We start from the raw sequence: 23,691 nt of genomic DNA on the forward strand, positions 1-23,691 counted from the left end.
CACAGACAGTGTCAGCAGCAAAGCGCCCCCACACCATCACACTCGTCCTCCATGCTTCACGGTGGGAACCACACATGCGGAGATCATTCTTTCACCTACTCTGCGTCTCACAAAGACACGGCGGTTGGAATCAAATGTGGACTCATCAGACCAAAGGACAGATTTCCACTGGTCTAATGTCCATTGCTCGTGTTTCTTGACCCAAGAAAGTCTCTTCTTATTATTGGTGTCCTTTAGTAGTGGTTTCTTTGCAGCAATTCGACCATGAAGGCCTGATTCACGCAGTCTCCTCTGAATAGTTGAGGTTGAGATGTGTCTTTTACTTGAACTCTGTGAAGCATTTATTTGGGCTGCAATCTGAGGTGCAATTAACTCTAATCTTCTTTTCCTGTGACGGTCCTCACGAGAGCCAGTTTCATCATAGCGCTTGATGGTTTTTGCGACTGTACTTGAAGAAACTTTCAAAGTTCTTGAAATTTTCCGGATTGACTGACCTTCACGTCTTAAAGTAATGATGGACTGTTGTTTCTCTTTGCTTATTTGAGCTGTTCTTGACATAATATGGACTTGGTCTTCTCCCAAATAGGGCTATCTTCTGTATACCACCCCTACCTTGTCACAACACAACTGGTTGGCTCAAACGCATTAAGAAGGAAAGAAATTCCACAAATTGACTTTTAACAAGGCACACCTGTTAATTGAAATGCATTCCAGGTGACTACCTCATGAAGCTGTTTGAGAGAATGCCAAGCTTGTGCAAAGCTGTCATCAAGGCAAAGGGTGGCTACTTTGAAGAATCTCAAATATAAAATATAATTTGATTTGTTTAACAATTTCTTGGTTACTACATGATTACATGTGTGTTATTTCATAGTTTTGATGTCTTCACTATTATTCTACAATGTAGAAAATAGTTTATAAAAGAAAAACCCTGGAATGAGTACGTGTGTCCAAACTTTTGACTGGTATTGTATGTACACATGTGCGTGTCTGTGTGTGTGTGTGTATGTGTGTGTATGTTCTGCACGTGTGTGTGTGTGTGTGTACTTCATATGTTGCTCTGTATGTTGCTCTGTTGCAGTTCCACTGCTGTGGTGCAGAGAACTACGCTGACTGGTTTCGAGGTAAGGGCTGGGGCAACAAATCAAATCAAATCAAATTGTATTGGTCACATACACTTGTTTAGCAGATGTTATTGCGGGTGTTGCGAAATGCTTGTGCTTCTAGCTCCGACAGTGCAGTAATATCTAACAAGTAATATCTAACAATTTCACAACATATACCCAATACACAAAAATCTAAGTAAGGAATGAATTAAGAATATATACACTACTGTTCAAAAGTTTGAGGTCACTTTCCTTGTTTTCCATGAAAACATACATGAAATGAGTTTGAATAGGAAATATAGCTAAATGAATAGGAAATGTAGTCATTGACAAGGTTAGAAATAATGATTTTTAATTGAAATAATAATAATAATAATTGTGTCCTTCAAAATTTGTTTCGTCAAAGAATCCTCCATTTGCAGCAATTATAGCCTTGCAGACCTTTGGCATTCTAGTTGTCAATTTGTTGAGGTAATCTGAAGAGATTTCACCCCATGCTTCCTGAAGCACCTCCCACAAGTTGGATTGGCTTGATGGGCACTTCTTACATACCATACGGTCAAGCTGCTCCTACAACAGCTCAATAGGGTGGAGATCCGGTGACTGTACTGGCCACTCCATTATAAACAGAATACCAGCTGACTGCTTCTTCCCTAAATAGTTATTGCATAGTTTGGAGCTGTGCTTTGGGTCATTGTCATGTTGTAGGAGGAAATTGGCTCCAATCAAGCGCCGTCCACAGGGCATGGCATCAAATCAAATCAAATCAAATTTTATTGGTCACATGCGCCGAATACAACAGGTGCAGACATTACAGTGAAATGCTTACTTACAGCCCTTAACCAACAGTGCATTTATTTTAAACAAAAAAGTAAGAATAAAACAACAACAAAAAAGTGTTGAGAAAAAAAGAGCAGAAGTAAAAATAAAGTGACAGTAGGGAGGCTATATATACAATAGAATAAAGTGACAGTAGGGAGGCTATATATACAGGGGGGTACCGTTGCATAGTCAATGTGCGGGGGCACCGGCTAGTTGAGGTAGTTGAGGTAATATGTACATGTGGGTAGAGTTAAAGTGACTATGCATAAATACTTAACAGAGTAGCAGCAGCGTAAAAAGTATGGGGTGGGGGGCAGTGCAAATAGTCCGGGTAGCCATGATTAGCTGTTCAGGAGTCTTATGGCTTGGGGGTAGAAGCTGTTGAGAAGTCTTTTGGACCTAGACTTGGCACTCCGGTACCGCTTGCCGTGCGGTAGCAGAGAGAACAGTCTATGACTAGGGTGACTGGAGTCTTTGACAATTTTGAGGGCCTTCCTCTGACACCGCCTGGTATAGAGGTCCAGGATGGCAGGGAGCATTGCCCCTGTGATGTACTGGGCCGTACGCACTACCCTCTGTAGTGCCTTGCGGTCAGAGGCCAAGCAGTTGCCATACCAGGCGGTGATGCAACCAGTCAGGATGCTCTCGATGGTGCAGCTGTAGAATTTTTTGAGGATCTGAGGACCCATGCCAAATCTTTTTAGTCTCCTGAGGGGGAATAGGCTTTGTCGTGCCCTCTTCACGACTGTCTTGGTGTGTTTGGACCATGATAGTTCGTTGGTGATGTGGACACCAAGGAACTTGAAGCTCTCAACCTGTTCCACTACAGCCCCGTCGATGAGAATGGGGGCGTGCTCAGTCCTCTTTTTTTCCTGTAGTCCACAATCATCTCCTTTGTCTTGGTCACGTTGAGGGAGAGGTTGTTGTCCTGGCACCACACGGCCAGATCTCTGACCTCCTCCCTATAGGCTGTCTCATCGTTGTCGGTGATCAGGCCTACCACTGTTGTGTCGTCGGCAAACTTAATGATGGTGTTGGAGTCGTGCCTGGCCATGCAGTCATGGGTGAACAGAGAGTACAGGAGGGGACTGAGCACGCACCCCTGAGGGGCCCCCGTGTTGAGGATCAGTGTGGCAGATGTGTTGTTACCTACCCTTACCACCTGGGGGCGGCCCGTCAGGAAGTCCAGGATCCAGTTGCAGAGGGAGGTGTTTAGTCCCAGGATCCTTAGCTTAGTGATGAGCTTTGAGGGCACTATGGTGTTGCAAAATGGAGTGATAGCCTTCCTTCTTCAAGATCCCTTTTACCCTGTACAAATCTCCCACTTTACCACCACCAAAGCACCCCCAGACCATCACATTGCCTCCACCATGTTTGACAGATGGCATCAAGCACTCCTCCAACATCTTTTCATTTGGTCTGCTTCTCACAAATGTTCTTCTTTGTGATCCGAACACCTCAAACTTCGATTCGTCTGTCCATAACACTTTTTTCCCAAATCTTCCTCTGTCCAGTGTCTGTGTTCTTTTGCCCATCTTAATCTTTTATTTTTATTGGCCAGTCTGAGATATGGCTTTTTCTTTGCAACTCTGCCTAGAAGGCCAGCATCCCGGAGTCGCCTCTTCACTGTTGACGTTGAGACTGGTGTTTTGCGGGTACTATTTAATGAAGCTGCCAGTTGAGAACCTGTGAGGCGTCTGTTTCTCAAACTAGACACTCTAATGTATTTGTCTTCTTGCTCAGTTGTGCACCAGGGCCTCCCACTCCTCTTTCTATTCTGGTTAGAGCCAGTTTGCACTGTTCTGTGAAGGGAGTAGTACACAGCGTTGTATGAGATCTTCAGTTTCTTGGCAATTTCTCGCATGGAATAGCCTTCATTTCTCAGAACAAGAATAGACTGACGAGTTTCAGAAGAAGTTATTGGTTTCTGGCCGTTTTGATCCTGTAATCAAATCCACAATTGCTGATGCTCCAGATACTCAAGTAGTCTCAAGAATGCCCGTTTTATTGCTTCTTTAATCAGCACAACAGTTAACAGCTGTGCTAACATAATTGCAAAAGGGTTTTCTAATGATCAATTAGCCTTTTAAAATGATAAACTTGGATTAGCAAACACAACGTGCCATTGGAACACAGGACTGATGGTTGCTGATAATGGGCCTCTGTACGCCTATGTAGATATTCCATAAAAAATCAGCCGTTTCCAGCTACAATAGCCATTTACAACATTAACAATGTATACACTGTATTTCTGATCAATTTGATGTTATTTTTATGGACAAAAAAATTGCTTTTCTTTCGAAAACAAGGACATTTCTAAGTGACCCCAAACTTTTGAACGGTAGTGTACATATATGGACGAGCGATGTCAGAGCGGCATGGACTAACATACAGTAGAATAGTATAGAATACAGTATACACATATGAGGTGAGTAATGAAAGATATGTAAAGATTATTAAAGTGATTATGATACCGTAGAATAGTATAGAATACAGTATATACATATGAGATGAGTAATGCCAGATACAGTGCCTTGCAAAAGTATTCATCCCCCTTGCCGTTTTTCGTATTTTGTTGCATTACAACCTGTAATTTAAATTGACTTTATTTGGATTTCATGTAATGGACATACACAAAATAGTCCAAATTGGTGAAGTGAAAAAAAAAAATAACTTGTTTTAAAAGATTCAAAAAAATGAATAACGGAAAAGTGGTGCGTGCATATGTATTCACCCCCTTTGCTATGAAGCCCCTAAATAAGATCTGGTGCAACCAATTACCTTCAGAAGTCACATAATTAGTTAAATAAAGTCCACCTGTGTGCAATCTAAGTGTCACATGATCTGTCACATGATCTCAGTTTATATATACACCTGTTCTGAAAGGCCCCAGAGTCTGCAACACCACTAAGCAAGGGGCACCACCAAGCAAGCGGCACCATGAAGACCAAGGAGCTCTCCAAACAGGTCAGGGACAAAGTTGTGGAGAAGTACAGATCAGGGTTGGGTTACAAAAGAATATCAGAAACTTTGAACATCCCACGGAGCACCATTAAATCCATTATAAAAAAATGGAAAGAATATGGCACCACAACAAACCTGCCAAGAGAGGGCAGCCCACCAAAACTCACGGACCAGGCAAGGAGGGCATTAATCAGAGAGGCAACAAAGAGACCAAAGATAACACTGAAGGAGCTGCAAAGCTCCACAGCGGAGATTGGAGTATCTGTCCATAGGATCACTTTAAGCCGTACACTCCACAGAGCTGGGCTTTACGGAATAGTGGCCATATAAAAGCTATTGCTTAAAGAAATAAATAAGCAAACACGTTTGGTGTTCGCCAAAAGGCATGTGGGAGACTCCTCAAACATATGGAAGAAGGTACTCTGGTAAAATGAGACTAAAATTGAGCTTTTTGGCCATCAAGGAAAACACTATGTCTGGCGCAAACCCAACACTTCTCATCACCCCGAGAACACCATCCCCACAGTGAAGCATGGTGGTGGCAGCATCATGCTGTGGGGATGTTTTTCATCGGCAGGGACTGGGAAACTGGTCAGAATTGAAGGAATGATGGATGGCGCTAAATACAGGGAAATTCTTGAGGGAAACCTGTTTCAGTCTTCCAGAGATTTGAGACTGGGACGGAGGTTCACCTTCCAGCAGGACAATTTTGTAAAATATATTTTATTTATTTAACCTTTATTTAACTAGGCAAGTCAGTTAAGAACAAATTACTATTTACAATGACGGCTTACACCGGCCAAACCCGGACGACGCTGGGCCAATTGTGCACCACCCTATGAGACTCGGGAGACAATGACCCTAAGCATACTGCTAAAGCAACACTCAAATGGTTTAAGGGGAAACATTTAAATGTCTTGGAATGGCCTAGTCAAAGCCCAGACCTCAATCCAATTGAGAATCTGTGGTATGACTTAAAGATTGCTGTACACCAGCAGAACCCATCCAACTTGAAGGAGCTGGAGCAGTTTTGCCGTGAAGAATGGGCAAAAATCCCAGTGGCTAGATGTGTCAAGCTTATAGAGACAACCCCCAAGAGACTTGCAGCTGTAATTGCTGCAAAAGGTGGCTCTACAAATTATTGACTTTGGGGGGGGGTGAATAGTTTTTTTTGGTCTTATCTCTTGTTTTTCACCCAAAAAAATATTTTGCATCTTCAAAGTGGTAGGCATGTTGTGTAAATCAAATGATACAAGCCCCCCCAAAAAATCAAATTTAATTCCAGGTTGTAAGGCAACAAAATAGGTTAAATGCCAAGGGGTGTGAATACTTTCGCAAGCCACTGTATGTAAACATTATTAAAGTGGCTAGTGTTCCATTTCTTAAAGTTGCCAGGGATTTCTAGTCTATGTCTATAGGCAGCAGCCTCTAATGTGCTAGTGATGTCCATTTAACAGTCTGATGGCCTTGAGATTGAAGCTGTTTTTCAGTCTCTCGAAGTGGAGGTGTTGTTTCCTACCTTCACCACCTGGGGTGGCCCGTCAGGAAGTCCAGGACCCAGTTGCAGAGGGCGGGGTTCAGACCCAGGGCCTCGTGCTTAATGATGAGCTTGGAGGGTACTATGGTGTTGAATGCTGAGCTATAGTCAATGAACAGCATTCTTACATAGGTATTCCTCTTGTCCAGATGGGATAGGGCAGTGTGCAGAGTGATGGCGATTGCATCGTCTTTGGATCTATTTTTTATTTTATTTTATTTCACCTTTATTTAACCAGGTAAGCCAGTTGAGAACAGGTATTGGGGCGTTAAGCAAATTGAAGTGGGTCTAGAGTGGCAGGGAAGGTAGAGATGATATGATCCTTGACTAGTCTCTCAAAGCACTTCATGATGACAGAGGTGAGTGCTACGGGGCGATAGTCGTTTAGTTCAGTTACCTTTGCTTTCTTGGGTACAGGAACAATGGTGGCCATCTTAAAGCATGTGGGGACAGCAGACTGGGTTAAGGAGAGATTGAATATGTTCATAAACACCCCAGCCAGCTGGTCTGAGCATGCTCTGAGGACGTGGCTAGGGATGCCGTCTGGGCCGGCAGCCTTGCGAGATTTAACACGTTTAAATGCTTTACTCACGTCAGCCACGGAGAAGGAGAGGCCACAGTCCTTGGTAGCAGGCCACGTCGGTGGCACTGTGTTATCCTCAAAGCGGGCGAAGGTGTTTAGCTTGTCCGTAAGCAAGACGTCGGTCTCGGCGACGTGGCTGGTTTTCCTTTTGCAGTCCGTGATTGTCTGTAGACCCTGCCACATACGTCTTGTGTCTGAGCCGTTGAATTGCGACTCCACTTTGTCTCTATACTGACGTTTTGCTTGTTTGATTGCCTTGCGGAGTGAATAACTACACTGTTTGTATTCTGCCATATTCCCAGTCACCTTGCCATGGTTAAATGCGGTGGTTCGCGCCTTGTAGAATAATAATAGTGAAGACATCAAAACTATGAAATAACACATATGGAATCATGTAGTAACCAAAGAAGTGTTGAACAAATCAAAATATATTTTATATTTGAGATTCTTCAAATAGCCACCCTTTGCCTTGGTGACAGCTTTGCACACTCTTGGCATTCTCTCAACCAGCTTCATAAGGTAGTCACCTGGAATGCATTTTAATTAACAGGTGTTAATAACCTTGAATGAGTAGGTGTGTCCAAACTTTTGACTGGTAGTGTACATCACACACACACACACACACAGAGAGAGAGAGAGCGCCATCATAATGTATAGTGATTGATGATAGTGACTGTATGATCCTTAGGGTTGTGTCCAAACCATCAGACAATACCTGGGGAAGAACCTGGTATGGGTGGCTGCTGCCTGTATTGGTCTGGGGGTTGTGGAGGTAAACAAATGGCAATCTGTCCATCATGTTCTATTATGACAGTATAAGACATATAAGTTACTTTCACACAAAAAAAAGGGCAAATGTAGAACTCGTGTGTCAATACATTCCCATTCAACTGACTAATTTGTTGTGTCCCCTTAGGTCTTGGGAGCCTTGCTCAGAATGTGTCTATTTCAAAACTTGAGACAAAGAAGCTATGAAAAAATTAACTGAAAAATTATACCATCATGACGAATTCCACACACCTGCTACTGTTAGTAAGATGCTGATACTGTGTTTGCTTGTTAACTATTGGATTTTTTGTAAACTTACCATGCATTAAATTGTTATTTATATGAAGTTATTAAGATGATTAATTAAACATATTGTATCTTGTTAGGATACATCTCAGTCGTGCTTTCTGGCCACATATATTTTACCCTGTCATTGGAAACTTTTTTAGCTTGAAATGTATTCTTTGTTGGGAATAAAGTTTATTTGATGATGTTATGCTTTATTTTATTTTATTTATTTATTTACAGCCAACAACATAAACATAAAAAAGATAAGATATAGCTGCCTAAAATACTGACCAATGAGTGTGAAAAATGACACTGTAGAAAGAACTACAACTCCCAGAAACCCTTACAGGAAATAAATCAGTCTAGAATTTATGTCTGACTCAGGACGAACTGAAGCATTAAATCTGAGGTAGAGGCACGAGATGAAGTTTGCAAAAGTGGCTTGATAGGGAATGATAACCGTACTCATCAAAGCTACACGTAAAAGTAAAGGTAAGATATGTTGATATTATTGTGTCGTTTGTGCAGATGCAAGCTGAAACTATTTTCACTGGTGCCTCGTTCTCAGGTTAATGCTAGCTAACTAATTTAGCTAGCTCTCGAAAACCCTTTTTCTCCATATGTAGCACAGGAGGTTGATGGAACCTTAATTGGGGAGGACGAGCTGGAGGTAATGGCTGGAGCACATGGTTTCCATGTGTTTGATGCCATTCCTTTTGCTCCATTCCAGCCATTATTATGAGCCGTCCTTCCCAGCCTCAGCAGCCTCCACTGATATGTAGCTAGTGTTTTCAGCTGTTACATTCGCCTGACTTTAGCTCCACTTTTTTAGCTGACTTTAGCTCCACATAAACTACATTTCTGACGCTGTGTTTTCATAAACTACAATTCCGATGCTGTGTTAACGTTTAGAGAAGTAAATCTTCGCTATCAAACCGGTCTTTGAAACATGCTGATATGCCCCATATCTTTCATATCAGTGAGAAAGAATATTTCAAATAAATAGTTACTGTAGCAGTTTTGAACAGATCCAGTTTTGAACAGATCCACAAGCCTTGTGTGCCTCCAGTTGAGCTACATTTCCTCCCCAGTTACGCTTACACACAGATGTTCAGAGCACGTTAGATAGCTAATTAGCACAGGTGACCACCTATGTCTTCAGTAAACAAGCAATGTGATATGGCAGTGTGGGAACCCTAACCTTATAAAGGTGTGTAGTAATTTTACCTTTTTGTATTTTATTATTTCTTGCTGATATGAAAGATGTTTCCAAAAACGTACCACTTCCCTGGTCAGAAGATACTATAGTCTATGAATGGGCTAGCTAACATGCTAACTACATCTGGATCACAGACTAGACTAGTCAAATGTATTTATCTATCATTTTATCTTTACATAACTAGCAAGCTGACCTTCTGCAGCAGACAATTGTGTAGGCTAAGTTCGTATGTTAGATTTGTCACTGTCTGGTGACTGACTAAATCAGGTACACTCTAAAAGGGAAGGTCTTAGTTACTAGCTACATTCAAACACAGTCCAACTCTTTGTCTTTCTAACTTACTTTCCAGATAAGTTATTTTCCCTCTTTTGCCGTTTGCAAAGCAACATGTCTGAGGAATTACTACAGAGAGTGAGAGACCTGGAAGGAGAGGTGGAGAGACTGAAGGCACAGCTGAGAGAAACGGTCAAGGAAGGAACTGGGGATGAGATGGAGGTGTCAACCAACTCTGATGGAAAGAAGGATAACAGCAAGCCTGATGCTGGTGGCAGGAAAAAGGGTGAAAAAAGGAGTCGGGACCGACCGTTTGATTTCTCTGCCCATCCTCGGCGCCATGTTGCACTCCGCTTGGCCTACCTGGGCTGGGCCTATCAGGGCTTTGCTGTCCAGGAGAACACCGACAACACTGTGGAAGCCCGGCTCTTCGAGGCTCTTCTGAAGACTCGACTGATCCAGGATCGCCAGAGTTCTAACTATCATCGTTGTGGCCGCACTGACAAAGGAGTCAGTGCCTTTTCCCAGGTCAGATAACTTACTACTACACCTCCAACAATAACATGCTAATAGTTCTTGAAAACATTGGAGCAATAGCGGGCAACTTCTCCCAACCCAACTCTGTTACGTGAAATAATATGGACAAGTAGGTCTCTTGTAGCTCAATTGGTAGAGCATGGCGCTTGCAACGCCAGGGTTGTGGGTTCGATTCCCACGGGGGCCAGTATAAAATGTTTTATGCATTCACTAACTGTAAGTCGCTCTGGATAAGAGCGTCTGCTAAATGACTAAAATGTAAATGTAAGTTTGCAATGCCTGAGGTTAAGCTTGCAAGGCTATATGGTTGCTACCTGTCCATGCATGGACATAAACATGTATATTGTAAGAAATTCACAACTCCCATTTGGTTTTTGCCTTAACCGTTTTCTTTTTTTCTTGACGTAGGTCATGTCCATAGACTTGCGCTCCACTCAGTTTTGTGGAGGCCTAGGAGTGACCCTCCCGTCCAATGTCGATGCTGGTGTCAAGAACAAAGCGGATGTGGCGGAGCTACCGTATGTGAAGATGCTGAACAGAGTCCTGCCCCAGGACATCAGGATTCTTGACTGGTCACCTGCTGCGGAGGGCTTCAGTGCGCGCTTCGACTGTCAGTCTAGGACTTACCGGTACTACTTCCCACGCGGGGCTCTGGATGTAGCGTTGATGGCAGAGGCTGCCAAACAGTGAGTGGTGCGAAATTATCCAGCACTTCAATTGAAGACAAGTCAAATAGACAATGAGCCATATTGTCTTGTTTACCCTAGATTATTTCTAGGGCAGGTTGCAAAGCTTAGGCCTTCTAAACAATATTGGCTATTGATCCTAAAAATGTAAAATGATACTGACTGAAGCTAAATTATTTAGTCAGCTTGGCAGAGCTAGGCTGGGGCAACCCTCCCTGCTTGATAAAAAGCAGGGGAAACACTTCCATTGCTATGTTCTCAACACCACAGTTTGAAATCACAAGTCATTTTAGAAGCTGAACTGAAAGCCCCGCATCTTCTCCTTACTCATTGGTCTCCAGCTACGAGGGCACTCACGACTTCCGCAACCTGTGCAAGATGGACGTGGGCAACGGAGTGCTGCAGTTCCAGAGGACCATCCTGTCTGCCACGGTCCAGCCTGTCCATCAAACTTCCCCTACTATGCCCACTACCACAGACCCATACGACCTCTTCATATTTGAGATCAAAGGACTGGCCTTCCTCTATCACCAGGTCAGAGAATACTCCCAGACTCATTGGACATACACATTTTGGTCTGTGACGTATTGCATATGGATTATATATGAATGTTTTGACACTTGTTTTAGCACTTTGGGTTTTTGAAAAGTGCGTTACAAATAAAATGTTTTATTAAAATCTGTTATCACCCAGCACTACCTCCATGCTATACTGTCTGTTGTTCTTCCCACTAGGTGCGCTGCATGATGGCAGTGCTGCTGCTGATTGGCCAGAAGCTGGAGGCCCTAGAGATAGTGGATCAACTCCTGGATGTGAAGACGAATCCCAGGAAACCTCAATATAGGTGAGTTGGTCTAGGCATTGCTATCCAGAGACTCTTCCAAACACTCACTAGAAAAGCAAATAACACATCTATTTTGGACAGCAAGACAAGTCATTAAAAAAACATGTCCGCCATAGCTTTGTCGTGTTCGTTAGGCACCAAACGGAAAAACCCTCACAAACAGGGAGGTACTATCTGAACATGTCCAAAATATGTCATTTTCCATTGTAAAACATTTTTGCCTTAGTGTGCCCTCATGAGCACAACCCAGTACAAAAGCGAGTGGTCTTTCTATTTTTCATTCAGCATGGCGGTGGACTTTCCCCTGGTGCTGTTCGACTGCCATTTTGAGGGGTTGAGCTGGCGCAGGGAGGCTGAGGAGGCAAAACACACCCTGGCCACGCTGAAGCAACACTGGACCCAGACAGCAGTAAAGACCCAGGTCATCCACGGCATGATCCAAGGTCTAGAGAGCACAGGTCCGTCAATCCTTCATTGAAATCTAATCCAACTTTATTAATCCCCATCCTATTGTCTACCACTGCATAGAGGGAGACTATAGTGTGTGGTGCAAGTGAAGTATAAAGGCTACAGGTAATCAAATTGTATTTGTCACATACGCTGAATACAACAGGTGTAGACCTTACAGTGAAATGCTTACTTACAAGCCCTTAACCAACAATGCAGTTTTAAGAAAAATAAGTGTTAAGTAAAAATAAAAGAAGAAAAATAGAAAGAAAACAAATTATTAAAGAGCAGCAGTAAAATAACAGTAGCGAGGCTATATATAGGGGGTACCAGTACAGAGTCAATGTGCGGGGGCACAGGTTAGTCGAGGTAATATGTACATGTAGGTAGAGGTAAAGTGACTATGCATAGAGAACTGACAAAATAAAGGAAATGCCAACATAGTGTCTTAATAGGGCGTTGGGCCACAACGAGCCAGAACCGCTTCAATGCACCTTGTCATAGATTCTGCAAGTGTCTGGAACTCTATTGGAGGGATGCTAAACCATTATTCTATGGGAAATTCCAAGGTGGTGGAAAACGCTGACTCGGGTGCCGCTCCAGAATCATCCATAAGTGTTCAATTGGATTGAGATCTGGTGATTGAGACTCCCATGGCATATGGTTTGCATTGTTTTCATACTCATCAAACCATTCAGTGACCATGCATGCCCTGTGGATGGGGGTATAGCCATGGTATCCAAAATAATGGCCTGCCCAGCACTTTTATCAGTGGACGCTGCTGAAGGGAGAACGGCTCATAATAATGGCCGGAACGGAGCAAATGGAAAGGCATCAAACACCTGGAAACCATGTGTTTGACGTATTTGATACAGTCCACTGATTCCGCTCCAGTCAATACCACGAGCCTGTTCTCCCCAATTAAGGCGCCACCAACCTCCTGTGAATTTTATTTATGTATTATTATTTATTTTTTAATAAATACATGACCCCAATCATGATGGAATGGTAATTGGTTCATTAACTCAGGAACCATACTTGTGTGGAAGCACCTGCTTTCAATATACACTGCTAAAAAAAATAAAGGGAACACTTAAACAACACATCCTAGATCTGAATGAATGAAATAATCTTATTAAATACTTTTTTATTTACATAGTTGAATGTGCTGACAACAAAATCACACAAATTATCAATGGAAATCAAATGTATCAACCCATGGAGGTCTGGATTTGGAGTCGCCCTCAAAATTAAAGTGGAAAACCACACTACAGGCTGATCCAACTTTGATGTAATGTCCTTAAAACAAGTCAAAATGAGGCTCAGTAGTGTATGTGGCCTCCACGTGCCTGTATGACCTCCCTACAACGCCTGGGCATGCTCCTGATGAGGTGGCGGATGGTCTCCTGAGGGATCTCCTCCCAGACCTGGACTAAAGCATCCGCCAACTCCTGGACAGTCTGTGGTGCAACGTGGCGTTGGTGGATGGAGCGAGACATGATGTCCCAGATGTGCTCAATTGGATTCAGGTCTGGGGAACGGGCGGGCCAGTCCATAGCATCAATGCCTTCCTCTTGCAGGAACTGCTGACACACTCCAGCCACATGAGGTCTAGCATTGTCTTGCATTAGGAGGAACCCAGGGCTAACCGCACCAGCATATGGTCTCACAAGGGGTCTGAGGATCTCATCTCAGTACCTAATGGCAGTCAGGCTACCTCTGGCGAGCACATGGAGGGCTGTGCGGCCCCCCAAAGAAATGCCACCCCACACCATGACTGACCCACCGCCAAACCGGTCATGCTGGAGGATGTTGCAGGCAGCAGAACGTTCTCCACGGCGTCTCCAGACTCTGTCACGTCTGTCACGTGCTCAGTGTGAACCTGCTTTCATCTGTGAAGAGCACAGGGCGCCAGTGGCGAATTTGCCAATCTTGGTGTTCTCTGGCAAATGCCAAACTTCCTGCACGGTGTTGGGCTGTAAGCACAACCCCCACCTGTGGACGTCGGGCCCTCATACCACCCTCATGGAGTCTGTTTCTGACCGTTTGAGCAGACACATGCACATTTGTGGCCTGCTGGAGGTCATTTTGCAGGGCTCTGGCAGTGCTCCTCCTGCTCCTCCTTGCACAAAGGCGGAGGTAGCGGTCCTGCTGCTGGGTTGTTGCCCTCCTACGGCCTCCTCCACGTCTCCTGATGTACTGGCCTGTCTCCTGGTAGCGCCTCCATGCTCTGGACACTACGCTGACAGACACAGCAAACCTTCTTGCCACAGCTCGCATTGATGTGCCATCCTGGATGAGCTGCACTACCTGAGCCACTTGTGTGGGTTGTAGACTCCGTCTCATGCTACCACTAGAGTGAACGCACCGCCAGCATTCAAAAGTGACCAAAACATCAGCCAGGAAGCATAGGAACTGAGAAGTGGTCTGTGGTCACCACCTGCAGAACCACTTCTTTATTGGGGGTGTCTTGCTAATTGCCTATAATTTCCACCTGTTGTCTATTCCATTTGCACAACAGCATGTGACATGTATTGTCAATCAGTGTTGCTTCCTAAGTGGACAGTTTGATTTCACAGAAGTGTGATTGACTTGGAGTTACATTGTGTTGTTTAAGTGTTCCCTTTGTTTTTGAGCAGTGTACTTTGTATCTCTCATTTACTCAAGACTTTCCGTTATTTTGGCAGTTACCTGTATGATCAAGTGCTAGTTGTATTATACTCAGGGGTTACATTGGGATTTTGTATGTGGGGAGGTGTAATGGAACAACAGATTTTCTCCATCAACAGGTGGGACCTCCTCTCCCCATTGCTGGCTGATGGAAGGTACCAAACAGAGGACCTATCGGCCCTTGCTTGAGCGTCCACGCTGCGAGAGCCTGGAGTCCAGGATAGAACACTTTGTTAAAAGAGGCAGGCTTGAACGAGAAGAAGGGGAAAATGGTGATGAAACGGTACACAAGGGCAAAAGGTCGAAGCACTCGCACAACGCCTCAGTCCGTCTGTCCTCCCCAACGTGTCATCGTCCTTCTGACCCCAGCGCCAATCCGAAACCACAAGATTGACACCAGCTAGAGAAATTGGACTTGTCATATAATATTGACTGAATTCTTAATGCTGTTATTTTACTTTTAGCTTTTTTTATGGAGCGGAGAAACAATTGTAGGTTTATTTGTTAGTCTCTGGAATAAATCAATTTGAGATTCATCCTAAAGGGTTGAATTTTACTCAAATATAGATGTGCCTCATTTAAAGTGTGTAATGTAAAACTTGGATAGGGAAATAAAATAACCTTTAATCATTGAAGATTTGTCAAGTTTCATGGCCCACCCATAGAATTAGCAATTATAATGAATTATAGTAATTTAGGATCTCTGTTCCCACCAAGGAAGCTCAAGTCGAGACATTTGTCACAATCAGGAGGAACCTTTCGTAGAATTCGAGTGAATACTGGGAGTTTATTATCGATGCACTGAGGTAAACTAGCTAGCGAGCTAAAGAAAGTTATTTCACCGGATGTATAAATCTGAAGCATCCGGTTGACATTTCCACTCACCACCAAATATGGTGATGAGAGGAAGTCCTATGGCTGGCAGTGGGAGAAGATGGTGTGAGATGGATTTTGACCAACATTATGCAAATATTCTCATCTATTAAACATTTGATCTCAATAGCTCTGCCACCTTTCACCGCAGGTGCGGAAGTGCGACATCGGCGGATGCGGTGGATTTTGACGCATCCAATGAAAAACCCAGGTATCTCTAGTCAAAACAACACCAATTGTGTGCTACTCTAGGTACCTAGAACATCTATACTCTCAGAACCGAGATTCTGTAGTTGTTGGCTAAGAAAAGAAGCAGGGCACATCAACACAAAGTGATCCTCCAAATTAGATTTTACAAGGTCAAGGTACACATCAATTATGTTATCACTGAACCAATTTCCATTGCTTATTGTATCAAAATCCTCAGCTGTTAATGAAGACAGTTTCTTCTGAGTTGGCTTAGGAATGCCTTTATTTTGAGAAGAATCACGTTCCTTGCAGTTGACAGTGCATAAGTGAATGACTTATTTCGACCAAAGTGGAGAACCTCTACACTACTTATCCGGTCATATGTGGTCCCTTGTGGCTCAGTTTGTAGAGCATGGCACTTGCAACGTCAGGGTTGTGGGTTTGATTCCCACAGGGGACCAGTACGAAGGAAAAAGTATGCACTCTCTACTGTAAGTCGCTCTGGTTAAGAGCGTCTGTGCGAAATTATTAAAATGTAAATGTTTAATGCAATGAGACAATGTGTCTGCAGCAATTTGTTGAGTAATTAAAATATATAGCCCACTGACGACTTTGATGTCTCAGTGCAGTTTAAGTGCCAAAGATGGTCATGACATTTTATCCAATTTCACAAATGGGTATTCGTCTGAAAATGTGACTGCTGGAAAATATATATGTATGTTTGCTAAATATGCAAGGTAGTGTAAAGCTACTAGGTAATTTGATCCTAGCCATGTCCATTTATACAAGCAAAGTCTGTGGGGCATGGATTACATAAAAGCTTGAATGTTGAGATCCTTTTGAATTCTTAGATATATTACATCCACTGCTCTGTAGAATTTTTGCTAATTTATTTATTTTTTAAATCCCGGAAATATCACATTTACATAAGTATTCAGACCCTTTACTCAGTACTTTGTTGAAGCACCTTTGGCAGCAATTACAGCATCGGGTCTTCTTGGGTATGATGCTACAAGCTTGGCACACCTGTATTTGGAGTTTCTCCCATTCTTCACTGCAGATCCTCTCAAGCGCTGTCAGGTTGGATGGGGAGGTTTGCTGCATAGCTATTTTCAGGTCTCTCCAGAGATGTTTGATCGGGTACAAGTCCGGGCTCTGGCTGGGCCACTCAAGGACATTCAGAGACTTGTCCCAAAGCCACTCCTGTATTGTCTTGGCTGTGTGCTTATGGTCGTTGTCCTGTTGGAAGGTGAACCATCGCCCCAGTCTGAGGTCCTGAGCTCTCTAGAGCAGGTTTTCATCAAGGATCTCTCTGTACTTTGCTCCGTTCATCTTTGCCTCGATCCTGACAAGTCTCCCCAGTCCCTGCCGCTGAAAAACATCCCAACAGCATGATGCTGCCACCACTAGGCTTCACCGTAGGGATGGTGCCAGGTTTCCTCCAGATGTGACGCTTGGCATTCAGGCCAAAGAGTTCAATCATGGTTTCATCAGACCAGAGAATCTTGTTTCTCATGGCCTGAGAGTCTTTAGGTGCCTTTTGGCAAACTCCAAGCGGGCTGTCATGTGCCTTTTACTGAGGAGTGGCTTCCGTCTGGGCACTCTACCATAAAGGCCTGATTGGTGGAGTGCTGCAGAGATGGTTGTCCTTCTGGAAGGTTATCCCATCTCCATAGAAGAGCTCTGTCAAAGTGACCATCGGGTTCTTGGTCACCTCCCTAACCAAGGCCCTTTTTCCCTCGATTTCTCAGTTTGGCCGGGCGACCAGCTCTAGCAAGAGTCTTGGTGGTTCCAAACTTCTTCCATTTAAGAATGATGGAGGCCACTGTGTTCTTGGGGACCTTCAATGCTGCAGACATACCCTTCCCCAGATCTGTGCCTCGACAGAATCCTGTCTTGGAGCTCTGCGGACAATTCCTTCGACCTCATGGCTTGGTTTTTGCTCTGACATGCACTGTCAACTGTGGGACTTTATATAGACAGGTGTGTGCCTTTCCAAATCATGTCCAATCAATTGAATTTACCACAAGTGGACTCCAAGTTGAAGAAACATCTCAAGGATGATCAATGGAAACAAGATGCACCTGAGCTCCACTTTGAGTCTCATAGCAAAGGGTCTGAATACACAATGCTGCACTGTGCTTGGCCATATCATGCCAGAGTCTGATTCCCCCCTCAGTAAAACAAATAACCTTAAAAGGATATACTTGTAAAACATGAACCCCTTGATAACCGTATATTGGCCATCTTCATTCTCACGTTTTTCTTTCAGTAATTGCAGTGATTTGATTTAATCAGAATCCCCAAAGTTGTTTTTGTACGTTGTTCAGATGTTCTGTTTCTCAACACTGGATCTAGTCCAATGCCACTTCTGTTCTGAGCGGCCAAACATCTGAGGTCGGGATTGGCTGTTAATTCCCTGTGCAGCTTACATGGGGCAGTATTATGTAATGACAATGCAAGTTGCTCCCTCTCTGGAGCTCGAAAGGGTCTTCATAACATCTTCATCTGAATGTATGATACCGCCTGAATATAAGACATGGAAATCTAGTGCATTCAGTGTCCAGAACAGGAAAAAAATGTTGCTCGCATGAAGAATGGCCACAGTATCCATTTATTTTTAAATGTTTTTTAATATATCATTTTCTGAGCGACTGAAAATTGATATTGAAAATGTACTACATAGGAAGGATTGTTCTCTTTAATCTTTCCTGGAAATAGGCCTACCCAGGAGAACTTGTGGTAACACTTCATTTTAAGGGGTCCTTATTACACTGTAACAAGTATTGTAATAATTATAATTCATAGTTCACTGTAATAACATATAACTGATAGTAATTGCAGTCTGTAATTACAGAGATGTAACAGCTAATGCTTGTTACCATGCTTGTTACAAATGTAAAAGTTTCCGATAGCATCCCAATGCACCATAAACAGGTCAACATTCACAAGGCCGCAGGGCCAGATGGATTACCAGGATGTGTACTCAGAGCATGCGCTGACCAACTGGCAAGTGTCTTCACTGACATTTTCAACCTGTCCCTGACCGAGTCTGTAATACCTACATGTTTCAAGCAGACCACCATAGTCCCTGTGCCCAAGAACGCCAAGGTAACCTGCCTAAATGACTACCGACCCGTAGAACTCCCGTTTGTAGCCATGAAGTGCTTTGAAAGGCTGGTCATGGCTCACATCAACACAATCATCCCAGAAACCCTAGACCCACTCCAATTCGCATACCGCCCCAACAGATCTATAGATGAAGCAATCTCTATTGCACTCCACACTGCCCTTTCCCACCTGAACAAAAGGAACACCTACAGTACATACTACCTAAATTACCTCGACTAACCTGTACCCCCGCACATTGACTCGGTACCGGTACCCCCTGTATATAGCCTCGTTATTGTTTTTAATTTTTTACTTTAGTTTATTTAGTAAATATATTCTTAACTCTTATTTTTCTTAACTTCATTTGTTGGTTAAGGGCATGTGACAAATACAATTTTATTTGATTTATTTCACACTGCACAAACCACGTGATAAGTGTTAGCCAATTGAAAACCGACTACCTCATTGATACAACTGCAATAAAGATCTGGAGTCTGGTGCCCAGGCCCAATGGCAAAAACGGGTTCACAAACGGTTCACATAAAAAAATACTTTAAATTGTTAACGGTGCATTTGACAATTTGTAAATTACTTTAACCATCAATTAAACCTAATTAGACATTCATAAACAGTTATGGTTAAAATTGTGAGATAGTCATTTGTGCTTGCCAAATTGTAAGCCTATTAAGCTTGGTTGAATAATGGTTTATAAATGCACTTAAAATGGTCATAAGACAAACTCTTATTCCGTCATGTAACCTTGCAAGGGTTTCACTGTTGAGGAACGTTCTCACTTTTGGATGGGATGCATTGATGCAATTATTTATTCAAGGAATTAAGGCATCATGTCAAGATCTGCCCATCTGCGCAACACGCTTGAAATAAAGATGACCTCGAAGGTGTAACACAGTGTTTTGGGTTTCTTTTGCTGTGTGACCCATTCCTCACCATATTTATGTGTCACTGTGTGTGTTACATCTGTTCTTGTTCCACATTTTCCTAAGAATTTTGACACTACGATTAGTGACACTCTAGATCCAAACTGTTACAGACCTATATCCATCCTACCCTGCCTTTCGAAAGTATTTGAAAGCCAAGTTAACAAACAGATCACCAACCATTTCGAATCCCACCGTACCTTCTCCACTATGCAATCTGGTTTCCGAGCTGGTCATGGGTGCACCTCAGCCACGCTCAAGGTCCTAAACGATATAATAATCGCGATCGATAAAAGACAGTACTGTGCAGTCGTCTTCATTGACCTGGCCAAGGCTTTTGACTCTGTCAATCACCGCATCCTTATTGGCAGACTAAATAGCCTTGGTTTCTCAAATGACTGCCTCGCCTGGTTCACCAACTACTTCTCAGATAGAGTTCAATGTGTCAAATCGGAGGGTCTGTTGTCTGGACCTCTGGCAGTCTCTATGGGGGTGCCACAGGGTTCAGTTCTCGGGCCGACTCTATTCTCTGTGTATATCAATGATGTCGCTCTTGCTGCTGGTGACTCTCAGATCCTCCTCTACGCAGACGACACCATTTTGTATACATCTGGCCCTTCATTGGACACTGTGTTAACAAACCTCCAAACGAACTTCAATGCCATACAACACTCCTTCTGTGGCCTCCAACTGCTCTTAAACGCTAGTAAAACTAAATGCATGTTCTTCAATTGAATGCTGCTTGCACCCGCCCGCCCGCCCATCTATAAATCACTTCTAGGTAAATCCCCGCCTTATCTTAACTCATTGGTCACCATAGCAACACCCACCCGTAGTATGCGGTCCAGCAGGTATATCTCACTGGTCAACCCCAAAGCCAACACCTCTGGATGCCATTCCTTCTAGTTCTCTGCTGCAAATGACTGGAACGAACTGCAAAAATCTCTGAAGCTGGAGACACTTATCTCCCTCACTAACTTTAAGCATCAGTTGTCAGAGCAGCTTACCGATTACTGCACATGTACACAGCCCATCTATAATTAGCCCACCCAACTACCTCATCCCCATATTGTTATTAATTTTGCTCATTTGCACCCCAGTATCTCTATTTGCACATCTTCTGAACATCTATCACTCAAGTGTTAATACTAAATTGTAATTATTTTGCACTATGGCCTATTTATTGCCTTACCTCCATAACTTACTACATTTGCACACACTGTATATAGATTTATTATTATATAGTTATTGACTGTACGTTTTGTTTATTCCATATGTAACTCTGTGTTGTTTTTTATCGCACTGCTTTGCTTTATCTTGGCCAGGTCGCAGTTGTAAATGAGAACTTGTTCTCAACTGGCTTACCTGGTTAAATAAAGGTGAAATATATATATATATATATATATATATTTTTTTTTTTTTAATGGTTCTTCTTGTTGGCCATTGCAAAGTTTTGGCAACTTCCTCCCAAAATTGGAAATCAAATGTTTCATTATACTGCATGACGGCATGTATTGCCATTGAAATAACATGATAATCCAAACATTTATTTTTTCCCCTTTCCAAGTCTTAACTCTCTGGTGCTCCCCAACATCACGACCATCCCCATATAATTTATTTGTCAAATTTGGTGGTTCAACAGCATTTATAATCTGTTGTGTCAAATTATTCTGATCTATGCCTTTATCAGTACGGTCAACTCCACAGTTAAGTCTATCACCACAGACAACAGCATCACTATCAGTACGGTCATCTCCTACTATGGCCCTAGGTCCACCCTTTACTACTCCTTCCTGTGACTCAATTAATTCATGCACTTGATTACACCAGTGTCTGGCACAGACTCCACCACTGTACATAGTTCTTGCCTCACCACCTTACGCTACCTGCCTACTCCTTCCTTTTAGCTGCATAACACAGCGCATAGGCCTATATCGCCATTCTCATCTTTCCACAGCCACTTAAGCCACCTGACACTAATACTTTCTGTGTTTTTTGTAGCAGTTGGCCATTGCAGAATTTGGGCAATTTCCTTCCAAAATGCATTATCAATGTTTTCATTGTGCTGCATAACAGAATGAATTGCAAATGAAATAGCAGGATAATCCAGAGGTATCTGTGTCCTCTCTTTCAGTGTCTGAGCATGCCCTGACCTTACCCTGCTGCCTGCCCCCTTCTCCCCCTGACCTTACCCTGCTGCCTGCCCCCTTCTCCCCCCTGACCTTACCCTGCTGCCTGCCCCCTTCTCCCCCTGACCTTACCCTGCTTCATGCCCCCTTCTCCCCCTGACCTTACCCTGCTGCCTGCCCCCTTCTCCCCCTGACCTTACCCTGCTTCCTGCCCCCTTCTCCCCCTGACCTTACCCTGCTTCCTGCCCCCTTCTCCCCCTTCTCCCCCTGACCTTACCCTGCTTCCTGCCCCTTTCTCCCCCTGACCTTACCCTGCTTCCTGCCCCCTTCTCCCCTGACCACTCCCTGACCGTACCCTGCTGCCTGCCCCCTTCTCCCCCTGACCTTACCCTGCTTCCTGCCCCCTTCTCCCCCTGACCTTACCCTGCTTCCTGCCTCTTTCTCCCCCTGACCACTCCCTGACCTTACCCTGCTTCCTGCCCCCTCCAGTCCCTCCACCAAAACCAGACCTCCCCCCTAATGGGTATCCACTAGAAGTGGGGGCCCTGGAGATCTGGACAACCTTGCTTCCTCATGAAATCATTGTGAGGAATTTAAAAACCTAATTTGTGGTCTGGACAGTGCATAAATGCTGAGAAAATAAGGAGACACTCTGTATTATTCAGAGCCCCATGAAATTACAGCATGTATACATTCTACATACCCTACTGAGTATTGCCTACTAGAATAAGTTTTGCTCTATAAGCCAATATGTATTCCGTATACATTGATTTGCATTGTGGCCTATGGAATGTGTGGAGTAAAAGGCCAGCAACACTCCATATTATTCAGAGCCCCATGAAATGACACCATATACCTTCTACAGACCCTACTGAGTATTCCCTACAATACTTTTACTGCAGCACCAAGAATAATTTTTGCTCTGTAAGCCAATATGTTTTCCATATACAGTGATTTGCTTTGGGGGCATTTATTTGACCTTTAAACATGTTTTAAAACCCTAATTTAATTCAAATGTCACTTAAATATGAACAAATATGAATAATTGTTAATGTTTTGACAATTATTTTTCATGTACCATGAATAAAAACAGGCTATTGACACTTTTCTACTATTACGTGAGGGACTTTTATTTTGAACATTTCCTAATTCCGTGACCCGGACGTACTTTTTTATTGTTGCGGACGAGACACTGATCTGATGTGGGTTAGTTATACAAATCTTTGACCTAACGTAACCAAACACTGTCAACTTTCGTCAAGCTGGGCTTGTATTGCACTGAAATCGTCGACAACTGTATGCTTAATGTCTGTGACCGAGATGGCAGTGGCTGTACAGACTTATTGGAGAAAATAGGTATGGTTTTGAAAACGTTTTATCCAACAAGAACAAGGCTAGTTAACAACTAACGTCAGCTAGCGAGCTAACGTTATAGCTAGCTGCAGTGCAGTCTCTTGGACCAGATTGCCCTAACGTACCCCCTGCATACTTTTTCATTGAGAGAAAGGACTGCTGAGATCAAAAGTAAGTTAATAAAATATATGTTTACTGATTAATCACAATTTCTAAACTTGCTCACATCCATGTTCATCTGATCACATCCATGGTTATCTGCAACGAACGTTAGGCTAACTTCAAATGTAACGTTAGTTTATGTTATGCAAACAAGGTAAAGGTAATTGCTGTGTCACGTCTGTAATGTTAGCC

General features: G+C 43.3%; 2 protein-coding genes across 4 annotated transcripts in view; both read left to right on the forward strand.

Annotated features, from left to right (window-relative positions):
* Nucleotides 1–8,425: 8,425 nt before the first annotated feature.
* Nucleotides 8,426–15,379, forward strand: pus3 (pseudouridylate synthase 3). 2 transcript variants are annotated; one of them, XM_041873867.2, is made up of 7 exons: nt 8,426–8,560; nt 9,637–10,088; nt 10,506–10,783; nt 11,125–11,317; nt 11,518–11,627; nt 11,913–12,085; nt 14,864–15,379. In XM_041873867.2, exons 1-7 carry the CDS (start codon nt 8,521–8,523, stop codon nt 15,136–15,138), a joined length of 1,521 nt encoding a protein of 506 aa, XP_041729801.1. In that variant the 5' UTR covers nt 8,426–8,520; the 3' UTR covers nt 15,139–15,379. The 2 variants fall into 2 exon arrangements, with proteins under 2 accessions (XP_041729801.1, XP_041729864.1); XM_041873930.2 differs by having other exon boundaries at nt 8,471–8,560; nt 9,671–10,088.
* Nucleotides 15,380–23,180: 7,801 nt separating this feature from the next.
* The window catches only part of dcakd (dephospho-CoA kinase domain containing), a 31,746-nt gene continuing 31,235 nt past the window's right edge, over nt 23,181–23,691 (forward strand). Inside the window, exon 1 of one of the 2 annotated variants that reach the window (XM_041874000.1) lies at nt 23,181–23,508. The gene's annotated coding sequence lies outside the window, so the exon portion shown is untranslated. The remainder of the gene's footprint in view (nt 23,509–23,691) is intronic. The other variant, XM_041874059.1, reaches the window with a different exon arrangement.

Source organism: Coregonus clupeaformis, chromosome 1 (genome assembly GCF_020615455.1).
Source record: "Coregonus clupeaformis isolate EN_2021a chromosome 1, ASM2061545v1, whole genome shotgun sequence".
In the NCBI taxonomy this organism is placed as follows: Eukaryota; Metazoa; Chordata; class Actinopteri; order Salmoniformes; family Salmonidae; genus Coregonus; species Coregonus clupeaformis.